Source organism: Lutra lutra, chromosome X (assembly GCF_902655055.1).
Source record: "Lutra lutra chromosome X, mLutLut1.2, whole genome shotgun sequence".
Taxonomy (NCBI): Eukaryota; Metazoa; Chordata; class Mammalia; order Carnivora; family Mustelidae; genus Lutra; species Lutra lutra.
Window position 1 is genome coordinate 79397907 of NC_062296.1, and position 13035 is coordinate 79410941.

General features: G+C 40.3%; 1 protein-coding gene across 4 annotated transcripts in view; it reads right to left on the reverse strand.

The window, feature by feature from the left end:
• The window catches only part of POLA1 (DNA polymerase alpha 1, catalytic subunit), a 307958-nt gene extending 295205 nt beyond the window's left edge, over positions 1 to 12753 (reverse strand). For 3 of the 4 annotated variants that reach the window (XR_007124795.1, XM_047716112.1, XM_047716114.1), the window contains exons 1-5: positions 12625 to 12719; positions 11912 to 12031; positions 7770 to 7894; positions 5032 to 5128; positions 4038 to 4118 (exon numbers count right to left, since the gene is read on the reverse strand). Coding sequence is in view for 3 of the 4 variants with exons in the window: in XM_047716112.1 (XP_047572068.1) it covers positions 4038 to 4118; positions 5032 to 5128; positions 7770 to 7894; positions 11912 to 12031; positions 12625 to 12667 (466 nt within the window). In the remaining variant the exon portion in view is untranslated. Of the gene's footprint in view, positions 1 to 4037; positions 4119 to 5031; positions 5129 to 7769; positions 7895 to 11911; positions 12032 to 12624 lie in introns of all 4 variants that reach the window. The other variant, XM_047716113.1, reaches the window with a different exon arrangement.
• Between the last annotated feature and the right edge of the window lie 282 nt (positions 12754 to 13035).

Consider the following 13035-nt stretch of genomic DNA (forward strand, 5'->3'; position numbering starts at 1 on the left):
GAGAAATTATATGTATATTTAACCACAATAAAAAGGGCATTTTTTCATGTGCCTAAAAATATAAAAGTCTATAGGACATTTGTGAGAAATATAAGACAAGAGAAATAATTTTTTTATTGCGATCATTTGGCAGTTTGGAAACAGAATATAATTAATGGCCAAAATGTTTAGAATACAAAATACAGGTCCTAATACAGGGTATCAAGAGAGAAGGTCAACAGAGGTTTGAATAACAAGGAAGGTTTCATAAGCAGGCTTTAATTTCACCATTGTAGGTTAGTAGTATCTAGAGAGAAGGACAAAAAGAAACATAAAAAATAGGAGTCAACATTTGATGTAGAATCTTCCACAATTTTAGTGCTTCTGTTTATTTGTTTTATTCATTTTTCTACTAATTTTTTTCATTAGGACTTAGTTAATATTTTCTGTCTCTATTTGAAGCATGTCAGGGATTGGATCCACACCACAGTTACCCTTTTATACATCTGTGCAAAACGTTACAATTTCTTCCAAGTCCTTAAAGTGGACTGCAAAATTCCACTTCCCTTCCTAAGATTTTGAGACCTTATTGGGCTCTCCTAAGGGACACTGAAACAGTGGGGACTTGTGGATGAATGGTGCCAAAGCATGGGATAAAGACTTCCGAGACTAGCTCTCCTCCAGAATGCCAAGTCATTCTCTTCACTGATATATTACTGTGAAGAAATAACAAGATGACAACGGAATGAAAAAGATGGTTCATTTACTCAACAAAAGCTGCATACTTTCTCTGCACTTGCTACTGTGATTGGCAGAGAGATGACTAGGACATGGGTCCTTTTCTCAAGAACTTCCCTGTCCAGTGCAACCTAATTTACAGCCAACAAAAGTCATGTCCAGGTAAGTGATAGGACCCACTCAAAATGATACAGGCAATGAACAACATAACCAGAACTTGAACAAAGTCCTCCTCGGTTCAGGGCTCCTGAACTGAAGGAGCACTGAGGCTGTGCACTGAGCACTGAAGGAGCACACAGGCTCCTTTCGTTCTCTTCTTCATGGACATACAAAAACTAGGAATACACAATTAACCACACCGTGACCAAACAGTACCACTGTGTAGAGTTCCTACATTACAAAGGTTGGCAGAAACAAGAAAGTCCACATATCCTAACTTAACTAATGAATGAATAAATAACATCCCACATTTTAAAAATACACACATCCTTACTTTTTTGGAAAAGGAGAAACATGAAGGATAATCAGAAACTATTAAAAATGCTTACCTATGGAAATGTGTAGAAATGAAGAAGTAGAAAGCACAGGGGTGAGAGTAAGATTTACCTGAGTCTATCTCAATATCGTTATGATTTTGAAATCATATAAATGTCTTACAATATTCAAAAAATAAAATTAAAATGGAAGGATTTTTTAAAACCCTAATATGAATACAAACACAAATGAATCTAGAGTAAACTGATAGAATAGCATACAGAAAAAAACAAGTTCATAACACCTTCCAAACACAATTCTCTTAACTATACACTTTTACCAAGATATAAACCAAATAAAACCATAAAGAAATTATAAACTTCATTTAGAAAGGTCGTCAGTAGACATGCTGATTTAATAGCTCTAAAATTTCTAAAATTATTTTGTGTCTATTTTAGAGCACAAGGGTTTTCACTGGGGTTGAAGGCAGATACAAATATAGAACTGGTGAAGGCAAAGAAGAGCCCTGTGGTGTTGTATTTGAATTGAATATATCAGCATGAAACCATAACATCTATATAAAATCTCTGAATTCTGTTCACCAAAAGGGCCTAGAAACCATTACACCTTAGTAGCAAGGAGTACCATCCATTCCCTAGATCTGAATACCATTCTCCACTAAAGAAGCCATGACTCTTGGGAGAAATGGTTAGATTCCAGGTCTGGGACAAGACAAACACAAGGAGAACCTGGAACATCTTGTTGGCTCAGGAAGCAAGGAAATGCTCAAAGACTGATGGGGTCATGTTAAAAAGGACACAGGAGGCAGCTCAAGGAGGCTCCCAGTGCCAAATGTGGGATAATATGAACATCACGAAAAAAAATAATGATAATGGATACTGAACTGTAACAACAATTTCAGTCCATGAGTTTGAAGCGATCACTTTAAAAAGGACAGAAACAAATCATCAATAGATGCTGAAAGCACTGGGAGAGAGCTAATGGGGAAAACAGACACAGGGTCTCAAATTATCACCCCATATTTACATTAATACAAAGGTGGAAAGGTAGCTTTATAAGAAAAAGACCTCACAAACATCATTTTATTTTATTTTTTTTTAAGATTTTATTTATTTATTTATTTGACAGACAGAGATCACAAGCAGGCAGAGAGGCAGGCAGAGAGAGAGGGGGGAGGAAGCAGGCTCCCTGCAGAGGAGAGAGCTCGATGTGGGGCTCGATTCCAGGACCCTGAGATCATGACCTGAGCCAAAGGCAGAGGCTTTAACCCACTGAGCCACCCAGGCACCCCACAAACATCATTTTAATCAAGAGATCAAACCTAGTATCACCAAGAATGGGACAAAGTGATCTTATGTACCCCCGATATGATCAGTGAGAAAGACACAACTTCATCTACATTTTATTTTTGACTCTATGCACCAAGAAGCAATCAGGCAAATCCCAGACCACGGGACATTCAACAAAACCAGCCTAGTCCCTTCAAAGATGTTAAGGTCATGAAAGACAAAAAAAAAGAAAAAGAAAAGAAAAGAAAGAAACCAGAGTGGGAGGAGGAGAGGGATGGCACTGCTCTGCACTGGGAGACATAAAAACTAAAGTGGACTCTGCATCTGAAAAAACAGAGATCATTTCGGGCTAACTGGAGAAATCTTATTATGATCCAACATATTAGATGATACTATGAGAAGGGTACTGTGGCTAAGTAGACAAGCGTCCCCACTCTTAGGAGGTCACTGATGAAGCACGTAGACGTTAAGTGTCATGGTATTTACAACTTACTTTCAGAAAGTTGACCAAAATAAAGTCTGTTTGTACACAGTTGGGAAGGGGGAAGAGGAAGGAAGTAAACAAACATAGAAAATGTTAAAAATCCACAATTCGGGGCCCAGACTTTCTGAAAAGGGCAAGATAACACAGATTTTAGGTTTTTGTGGCCACACACATCTATCTGTTGCTATGGCGCGTTCTTCTTTGCACTTCTCTCTTTTTTTAAAACACTTTCTTAAAATGAAAAAAACATTCTGAACTGGGGAACTACACAGTAACAGGCATGATTTCCTTCTGGGGTAATGAAAATGTGAGATGATTGTGGTGATGGCCGCCCAACTCTGGGACTACAGTAAACACCACTGAAATGTACACTTTAAATAGGTGCATTATATGGGATGTGAATTACAGCTCAATAAAGCTGTTTAAAAAAAACTGGCTGTGAGTAGGCCTTAGTTGACCCACAATCTACACTTGGTGGTAATAAGGAAGCAAATCAAAACAACAAATACTGAAGATAATTTCCCCTTCACATTTTACAGAAACTAAATCAGGCTTGTTTACTCAAAAAAATGTTTTGCCAATGATTATGTGGCTAAGAAAATCTGACGCATTCATTTATATCATTTTAAATTTTGATTAGACAAAGCCAGTTGATTACTAAACCTTATTATTGTACTGTACTACTATCAAAGAGCTAAAATTTTAAGTACCTCAATTCAGGAGGAATTAAAAGACATCACTTATTGCTGCAGCTCTCAAAATCACCAAGTCTAAAATGACCACAGAACTGAAATTCGAAAATAAGTAAAAGAGCAAACTCTTTGGATGACTGAGACATGAAACTTCATTTCATGGTGGTGTTTTTGCTTTTTACATATAATTTTTGACATAACTATGCTTCTCTCAATATTACAACATATTCTACACCTAAAAACAATTGTGGTAGGTTCTTTTCTCCTTTAAAGGATACTTGTGTCAAAGGACCAAGTCATCTCAAATTTTGCTTCTTGTAATCTCAAAATGGCACTCTCTTGAAAACAAAATATAGGTACCTTTCTCATGAAAATCAAGGGCATCGTCTTCAAGGTCATCATCAAAAATCTCTCGGCCATCTTCCACATAGCCGATACCATCTGCAGGAACAAAATTTGAAATTGAGATCAAGTTTCTAATAATGGCCAGTAATATTTTAGCCACAAAAAAGCAAACCACCAAAAACACCTTTTATACCTACTCAGATGTTCTGTGCTATTTTTAAATGTAGCAGAATCCTGTTTAGACAGGTATCAGATGAAACATATTATCTACAGAGCAGGTTTATTGTGTCAAAACCAAAGGATATATGCTATGCCCATCTAGGTGAGCTAGGGAAATGATTTAGTACAACAGGATGCTTAACAGTAATTTTACTCTACCAAAAGAATAAAAAGCAAAAGAATCAAGATCACAGAGGCCCAGAAAATCACCTCAGTCTATGAGGCAAAAATGGCAATATGGCTAAGCCCAACAACAGAAACAGAAACATAAATATGGTCACAGGTGCAGTCCACATCACTCCCTGTGGTCAGGTGGTCACCAGGCACATGCCCAACAAGTCACACCCAACAAGCGAGAACCAGTGAATTTTCGACATGGGTTCTAAGAACATCAGGAACAGCCTCTATCTGGTGCTTTCGACTGTCCAAGTTACTCTTCACACATATAGCTTCATATAATCCTCACAGCCATTCCGTGCAATAGACAGTTTTCTTATCCCCATATCACCTGAGGATACACCATGGGCACATGGTTCTGCCCATTTCCTACAGTGTCATATTCTGGAGGATTTACCTGAGGTATGTGCCTGGATTCTCCAAAATACCCCTAAATAAACTCTCTATTGTACTTCCTCCACACTCTCAAATAATTTATTTGAGAAAAATCCGAACCAACAATAACATCTTAACAGTGTTTTACATCTGCTAATGCAAAGCAGCAACTCTATCACATAAGACTCGATGAAGAGCAACTAAAACAATGCCTAGGAGGCAATTTCTTCCCACATACCATCATCCACGATCCAGTCGTCATCCTGGCGGGCCTGAACCAGCTTTGAATACTGTTCTTCATCAACTTCTTCATAAACACTTGTGAAGTCCTCAACCTGCCATCATACAAGTTTGAGAAAGCTTCAAATGGAGTGAAAGTGTTAAACAATTCTGATGAGAAATTGTCAAATTGAAACAGGAATGGCAGCCTGAAGGAGCAGCTGCAACCAAATCATGAGTTCTGACATTCAACACCACTACCAGGTTTTCCTTAAATAGACATCAATGAACTTAGTATTCCTTTTAGGTGGGTGTTAACACAAGATATTAAATGATTCCATTAGCATAATACACTTGTCACACCATCAATTACTCATCTACTTCATAAAAAACAAACTAAATTATAGCCAATTCTTTGTTAGCAGCTTTGGGGATTATTCACTTGTAACTTCTAGACTGGTTTCTCCTGTACTTAGCAAACCCATAAGGCATGCCAACTCCCTCCTGCCTAGCTGACGTTGCCCTGCAAACTGACGATTTTAGTAACTATTCAACCAAACCAAAGGTAGTTCAAAAGCTAACCTTCCCCCAGCTACCCTCCTCCTCAAATCAGCACAACAAGCCTACTCTCTATTCTACAGGTACACTAGAAATAATTTTTAAGTGATCCCTATTTGCATTACCACTGAACCCCTACCATTCTCAGATCTTGAGACTGGAAACACTGAAATGCTGTGCTGTGTGAAGGGCAAGTTCTCCACTAACATGAGCTGCCCAACTGCCAGAGGGCCAGAAGGCCAGTACCTCCTGGCACAAACAGAGCAGCTCACTTAAGCACAGTTTAAGCAACAAGCAGAACAGAGGCACACCATCTCAGCTGCCATCGACTTACCCAGATGACAACTGGGTGGGCTACTTAGAAGAATTCATAGAAAGCAATTAAAAATTGCCCCCTTCTCTCCAGAGTTCAAGTGGTTGGGAGTGCAGGAAACGACTAACTCCTGCTGGAGAGCTAAGTCTCCAAGAAAAGTCGCTGGCCATAGAGCTTTGAGAGCTCAATGGGCAGAGCCGACTGGACTCCTGCCACAGCTCTGAGACAATTACAGGATCAGGCTTAGTTTTCTCCTGCTGTTTAATCTGTCCTATAGGGATCACTGGCAAATGTCGATGTGGCCTTTTACCATCTGATAATAGAAACTACCTGCCCTACCAAATTAAGCTATTGACAACACAAACACAAACTAGTCAGATTGTATTACTATACTGACCAATTTTCTTTTGGCAGGGGAAGGGAACTGGCAGGATTATTTGTGTTGGTTGAAGTCCATTAGGCATACTTTGTGTCTTATTTAAGCAACTCACTTCTATACTATCAAAAAGATATCAGAGAACTACCTTAGAAAAACATTTTGAGTAAAGTCATTTTGCTTCTATGTCAAAACACCCATGCTACTGCTCGGCATGAACTCTTAGAGCCATGCAATTAACATGAGTGATTAGAGGGAAATCAGTCACATTGTGTCAACATCTGAAATGCCCCCACACAACTCCTTTATAGAAGTACCTACATTAAAAATGCTTTACTCCTGCTTTACTGTAATCCTTTTAGCAACCCTTTGTGATCTGATTGACTCACTTAAATGAATGATGCCAAATGACAAAAATCCTCTTCCACTTTCTTAATTGCACAACACAGTATAGGCTATGGTTAACTATGCATATACTGAAACCAGACTGCCTGTGCTCAAATCAGGGCTCTGCCACTGTGACCTCAGGATTCTCACCTATGAAATGCTATTAATCACAGTATCTAACTTTTCATGATTATTGGAAAAATTGAACAAACACATTTGTAAAAAGCACTTAGAACAGTGTTCGCTAAAAAAGTATAGTAGCAATTGCTATTATCATTTTTTTTTTGCTCGTATTAATTAATCACTTTCAAGCCCTGAGGCAGCTGAGATAATCAGAGAGCACTGAAGGTGAAGCCACACAATGCTGTGTTAGATGGTAACCACCCTGGTTTTTTGTTTTTGTTTTTGCTTTTTACCTGCAGGCCATCAACAGTGGTTAGAGGAAAACAGCGGAAAAAGCATCACATTCAATCTTACACACAGAAGCCCCAAGTCCTCACCCAATGCAGACAAAATTAGGAACAATTTTCTCCAAGGAGAAGTAGTGCTTAGCTAGACTACTCAACACCTTAAGTAAAAAGTAAAGTAAAAGCATTTCTAAGTTCCCCCACCAAAGCTATGAAACTTACCAAAGCTGCAGTGTGCTATTTTTTAAAGGAGTTTATCTGAGAGAAAGTGAGACAGAGAGGGAGAGAGAGAGCGCACGTGTGCATGTGTAGGGGAAGAGGCAGAGGGAGGAAGAAGAGGCAGACACCCTGCTGAGCAGGGAGCCCAATGCAGGACTAGATCCCAGGACCCCAGGATCGTGACCTGAGCCAAAGGCTCAGGTAACTGAGTTACCCGGGGGCCCCATGCAGTGGGCTTAATAAGGAAAAAAATGTACAGCTACTTTCATTTCTTAATTTAACAGCATCTGTAAAGCATCTTACAAGAACTTAAAGAGCCAAGTAGTTGAAACAACGTATAAATCTACTTCATGCCCATGCTTGTTTAATAGTAAGAAATTACTCTTACAAGCACAAAATATATGCGTATTTCCTGACAAAGGGGACATAAAATACCTATAGGCTATGAATTAGATGAAGCACAGAAGGAAAAAAAAGCAAATAAAATCGTTACTTACTTCATATTTATATTTCTCACCAGCTTTAGCCCTTTTCAGTCTTTCTAGAGCTTCTTGCTGCCCCCTCTTTGATTTCTTTTCTCGCCTGGATCGAGAAGCTACAAAACTCCCTGAATCTGACACAGCTGAAAAAAAGCCAAGTTTACATGAGATGTTACAAAATTTCAGCCATCTTCCCTCAGTAACAAGAATATTTCCAGTCAACAGTAACACAATTTTAATACAGAAATGGGTACTTTTCATACTGTAGATGGTTCCTGAAGGTCATGTTCATACAGCTCCTGTGACTCCAGAAATTTTCTCTAGGACCCAGTTAAAACAAATGAAGCAACTGTTATTTTTTTCCCTCCAAAAAGAGGAAAATTCCAAATTCAACTGATATCTTATGGAGACAGTAGAGAAAGGAGATCAGCCATTAGTCCATAACCTTTCCATTAGAAACGACAGGCCATAAGTAGAGTTATAAAAGAAGGACAATTCATTTTGTATTCTATTAACCAAAATTTGAAAGGCTTTAAAGGAGCATCTGCTCTTTGCAAAGTACTAAGCACTCTAAAAGACAAAAAGATAAGCAAGACATGGTTTCTGTACTCACAGAACTTATTATCTAAAAAGGGAGATAAGCAGCAACTAACTCAAAAACAGTCTTTAGAATACATGCCCTGACAGAGGTTCAAATAAAGTATTTGAAATTTCAAAGCAGGGATAAAGTGGGGGGTTGGGAGAATTTAAAAAGATGGCTCTGAAGAGATTCTTGATTCCTTCACCGATTTCCAGGACTCATTCACTTGGTTAGGAAACAGAATAGTAGTATAAAATTACAAAGATTAAAATGTATTTTGTCAAAAATTACTGGAATACCAGAAGCCCTCAGTGTTCATTTATTCAACTTGTGAATTACTCATGCTCAGTGTTCACTTATTCAACTTTTGAATTACTCATCACAAACTGACCACTGAAGTGTTCATCCACAAAACTAATCTCTCATTTACCAGCTGCTGAATAACCAAGTCAAGCAAGACAGTGCTGCCTGCCAGCTGTGCATTTTGGCTTAACACGACTGCCATCTATGTCTGTGAAACCGGCTTTTTACTGTATTTGGTGCTAATTATTTCATAAAAAGGAGGCACAGAAAAAAAGTATTGGTAAGATGCATCCTGAAAGCTCCAAACCCTCTGGAACGTTCATAACAACATTCAACTCATGGACAAAACATCTGACTGAAAAAGAAGATGCAATTTAAGGAACATGTACCAAATGCTGACAATAAACTGCTGGAAACTAAATCTTACAGGTGAAGCACAATTAGAGATCTTTTTTTTTCCCTAGCTTTCTGGAAATGGAATCTCTGTTGAACATCTCAGTCTATTGTTTGACTTTCACATTTGACTTTTAAATCCATTTTCAGAAAGGCATTAAGTAAAAATTAAGGAATGCAGGTACTTAATGATGACAGCCACAAAATCTTGGGCGTGGCTCAAATGATTTAAAAAAATCATGAGCAGGTCTACGTGAAAAGGTTCTGGAGATTACTGGGCATGACCACTCAGAGTGAAAAGTTGGCCTTGGTATATTCCCTTAAAGATGCCGCCTTCCCTTTAATAGATGCTCCTGACAAAATGTATAGTTCTTCAAATGGACTTACTTCACAGGCAGTAATGTGCCATCCTACAGGGTTTGGGGTACAATTATAGGAAGGAAGAGTTGCCTATTCTCAAGGGGGCTGATAGTCAAATAAAACAAAAGGACCTAAGACTCCCACCATTATACTGACATGGTGTCACAGAAGAGGTAAGGACAAGGTACTGAGGAACACAGAAAATGCTGCTAATTTTGTCTGAGAAATCAGGGAAGGCTTCACAGGGGAGGTACCCAACACAGACCCAGAGAGAGCATTAGAATTTCACCATCAGAGTATAGGGGGAAAGGGAGCAGAAGCACAGGGAAAAAAATCATAAGCCAAATTACAAAGGGATAAAACTGCAAGGTGTATTCAGAAACTGAAAGAAAGGGGTGCCTTGCTGGCTCAGTCAGTAGAGCATGTGACTTTCAACCTCAGGGTCATGAGTTCAAGTCCCCTGTCTGGCATGGTCCTTAAGTACTTAAAAAAAAAAAAAAGCAGCAGAAACTGAAAGAAAGTCAGCATGGAAAGTGAATCTTAAGTGAGAGTGGAGAGTTGGAGAACAGGAAAGTAGGGAGGAGCAGCACAATCCGGCTCCACCACTTACTGGGTGACATGAGACCACCAGTTTTAACATCTCCAAGCTGCAGTGACCAGATGCCTTGTTGTTGGCTTCTAAGCCGCCTGGCACCTGAAACTGTTTGTGAAATCCCCTCATTATAAACCTTGTTGGGACTCGGAGCACAAGTCCCACTACCCAAGTTGAAAAAGCAGACACTCTTTCCCACACACCCTTGCAGCTAGGGCATGAACATATAAAATGTTATTAATAATTCTATCAGTTAGGAACAGCTGCTCAGACTTTAAATCAGAAGCTAGTGTCGGAAGGAAAGTGGGTGGGCTAATGGAAGATTCTAGAAGTAGCAACAGCTGCAAGATGATTACCTGGGGTCACAGAGCCAAAAATGTCCCAAGGTACAAACTATAACATCAAGTGCTTGGCCATGGCTGGCAATGACCTCCTCACTAGACCAGTTTTGTGGCACAACTTTAACTACCGTTCCTGATGAAGCAGCCCTGCAAATGATTCTCCAGTCCACCTGGAGTTTCTGTGAACAATACAATATCCTTCTAATACTTAAAATAAATTACTTCTTTCTATTTATATCAGCTAGAGTTGTCTCCTGTAGCTTTCACCTCTAAGGACTTTGACTAATGCAGACCCTCAGGGTCTTCATCTGTGAAATGGGGATAATCACGTCTGCTTCATAAAGTTGTTAAGGATTAAATGAAGATCCCAAGCTTACTTTGTACTCAGCAATACAGAATCCCATTTAATGTATGTGTATGTGTGTACAGATGCAGAGGAGAGACAGACACACGCACACACACATCCCACACACACCACACCCAGCAGTACCATGGTCTAGCTTCTGGAAAGCAAAAATAAAGCTAAGTGTTTTTCTCAGAGAAGCCTCAATATAGCACCACACATAATTAGTTCTTTACCATCTCAACTCCAGGAAGACAGAAACCATGTCCAGCTTACCTACCATTTTAACAGTGTAACACCAGAGCCTGGCAAAATGCCTATACCTAGTAGGTACATAATAAATATTTGCTGAATGAACAAATGAATAAACCACTGTACCTGCTTTTTTAAATCATTAAACTCTCCCTGATCCCTTTTCATATGTAATAATAGCTAGTTATAGACCTTTCAACTTTTCATTTTCATTGTCAAGGTACCCCACCTTCTAATACCAAAGAGAAAAAAGGCCTAGAATTTCCTTCTTGGAATGTGTCCAACGCTTCATGTAGGTACATTAACCAAAAAAAAAAAAAAAAGAAAGAAAGAAAGAAAGAAAGAAAAAAGCATGAAAAAATCCATTACAAAAGTTTAAATATTTGGTTCAAAATTACCATCTGAAGTACCCCCAACCTCCCCAAAAGCAGACAGACACTAGCCTGCAACAGTCTTTCAGGTAACAATCTTTCTGCTCCAAGGGAAAAATTCCAGTCACAAGTCTCCAGCAACTACTTAATCAACACCATGCGTTAAGAGGGGTCTCAAGATTACACAGTATCCTCCAAAGAGTGATTTCTTGATGTTCACAGATGACGTACAGTTTTTAGGGTGAAGACAGACACCCTAGTGGCAAATCACTGATGGAGGGCTGCAAAGACTGTTCACATACTCACATCCTACATCTCATTTGTAATCCAGGCTAGACGACTCTCCAAAACAAATTGTCTTAAAAACGAAAGGCTAGAACAAATTGATATCTGTGATTCACAACTAGGTGAATGCTAAGGAAGCTGATTAGAAAGCAAGTTCTCATTAATGGAGATGTATCTGAGTGATAGGAGATGTAGCTTGAGCTAAGAAAGTGAAGCGTCTGATTTTAAGTCAGAAGTTCACTGAAGTTAAGTCATACTTTGGTTGAACACAGTTCAAAAATCAGAAATCAGACAAAGCCATTTACATTTTTGTATTCTATTTTTGGAAATAAAAGATTACCACTGAAAACGGATTCATATACACGGCATCCGAACACTGCTGAGCTGATGCAATTTTTTTTTTTAACTTCACCAAGGATGACTAGATTGTGATCACTATTTCTATGCAGCACTTGAAGAACTTTCCATAGAATTTGAAAGAAAAAAATTGTTAATGCATGAAGTAGAAACCCATTACTTAAAAAGACAAAACGCATTTGTATCTTCTGGTGACAGCCCTGAGACCTTTCTTTCCTGCTGAGTTACCATGTATAACAATTTCCCTGGGAGTTTCTATAGAAAGGGCGCACATCCGTTCCGTCCTAGCCCTCAAGCAGATACTTGGGGACAGAGTTCCTAGATACTTTGAACCAAGACTGTGCCCCACCGGGGCCACTCTGATGAAGGTGTGCCCAGCACGTGGAACGCAGGCACCAAAAGAAATAAAAAGAAAATGCAGACTAGTGCTTAGACCAGGAGTGACAACAGGCCCTGCAAGGGACGCGCTCTGATTTGCCAGGAACAAACGGCCCTTCGAGGAAGCCGCACCCGACACCAAACGGGTCCCAGCCGGGGACAACCGAGGTCCGCGTCCAAAAGGACCCGTCAGGGGACACGGACGTGCGCCTCCCTAAGAAAAAATAAAAAGGATCTCTCCAGAGCCCTCACCACCCGCAATCATGCCACGGTCCCTGTACTCCTAACCCGGTACCCCGCGCAGGGGTCATCCCTCACCTCTCGACCCCGTGTCGCAGTCCTCGCCGTGCACCGGCGCCATGGTCCTGAAGTATCCCGGTTCCGCGCCAACCAGCCCGAAACTGGCGCGGGGGCCGAGACAGGCGCCAGGCTGAAAGCCAATCAGAGGCTCGGGAGGCTGCGGACTTCCGCCCGGAAGGCCACTGACGTGCCGCGCCGCGCCGCGCCCCGCCCCCGGCCTTTCCGCGGACGCGAGTTTGGCGCCCAGTTATGACCCCTGAGGGAAAAAGCTCGAGTGACTGGGAGGCGGTGGAGAGAGGGGGAAAAAGAAGCGGCCGGGCGCTGGAAAGGAGTCGCCAGGAAGCTCGCTGCGCAGGCGCACCCATGCGGATGGGAAAAGATTTGGGCGCATGGAGTAGGGGCTTTCTGGTTCTGAGAGTTGATTTTCCG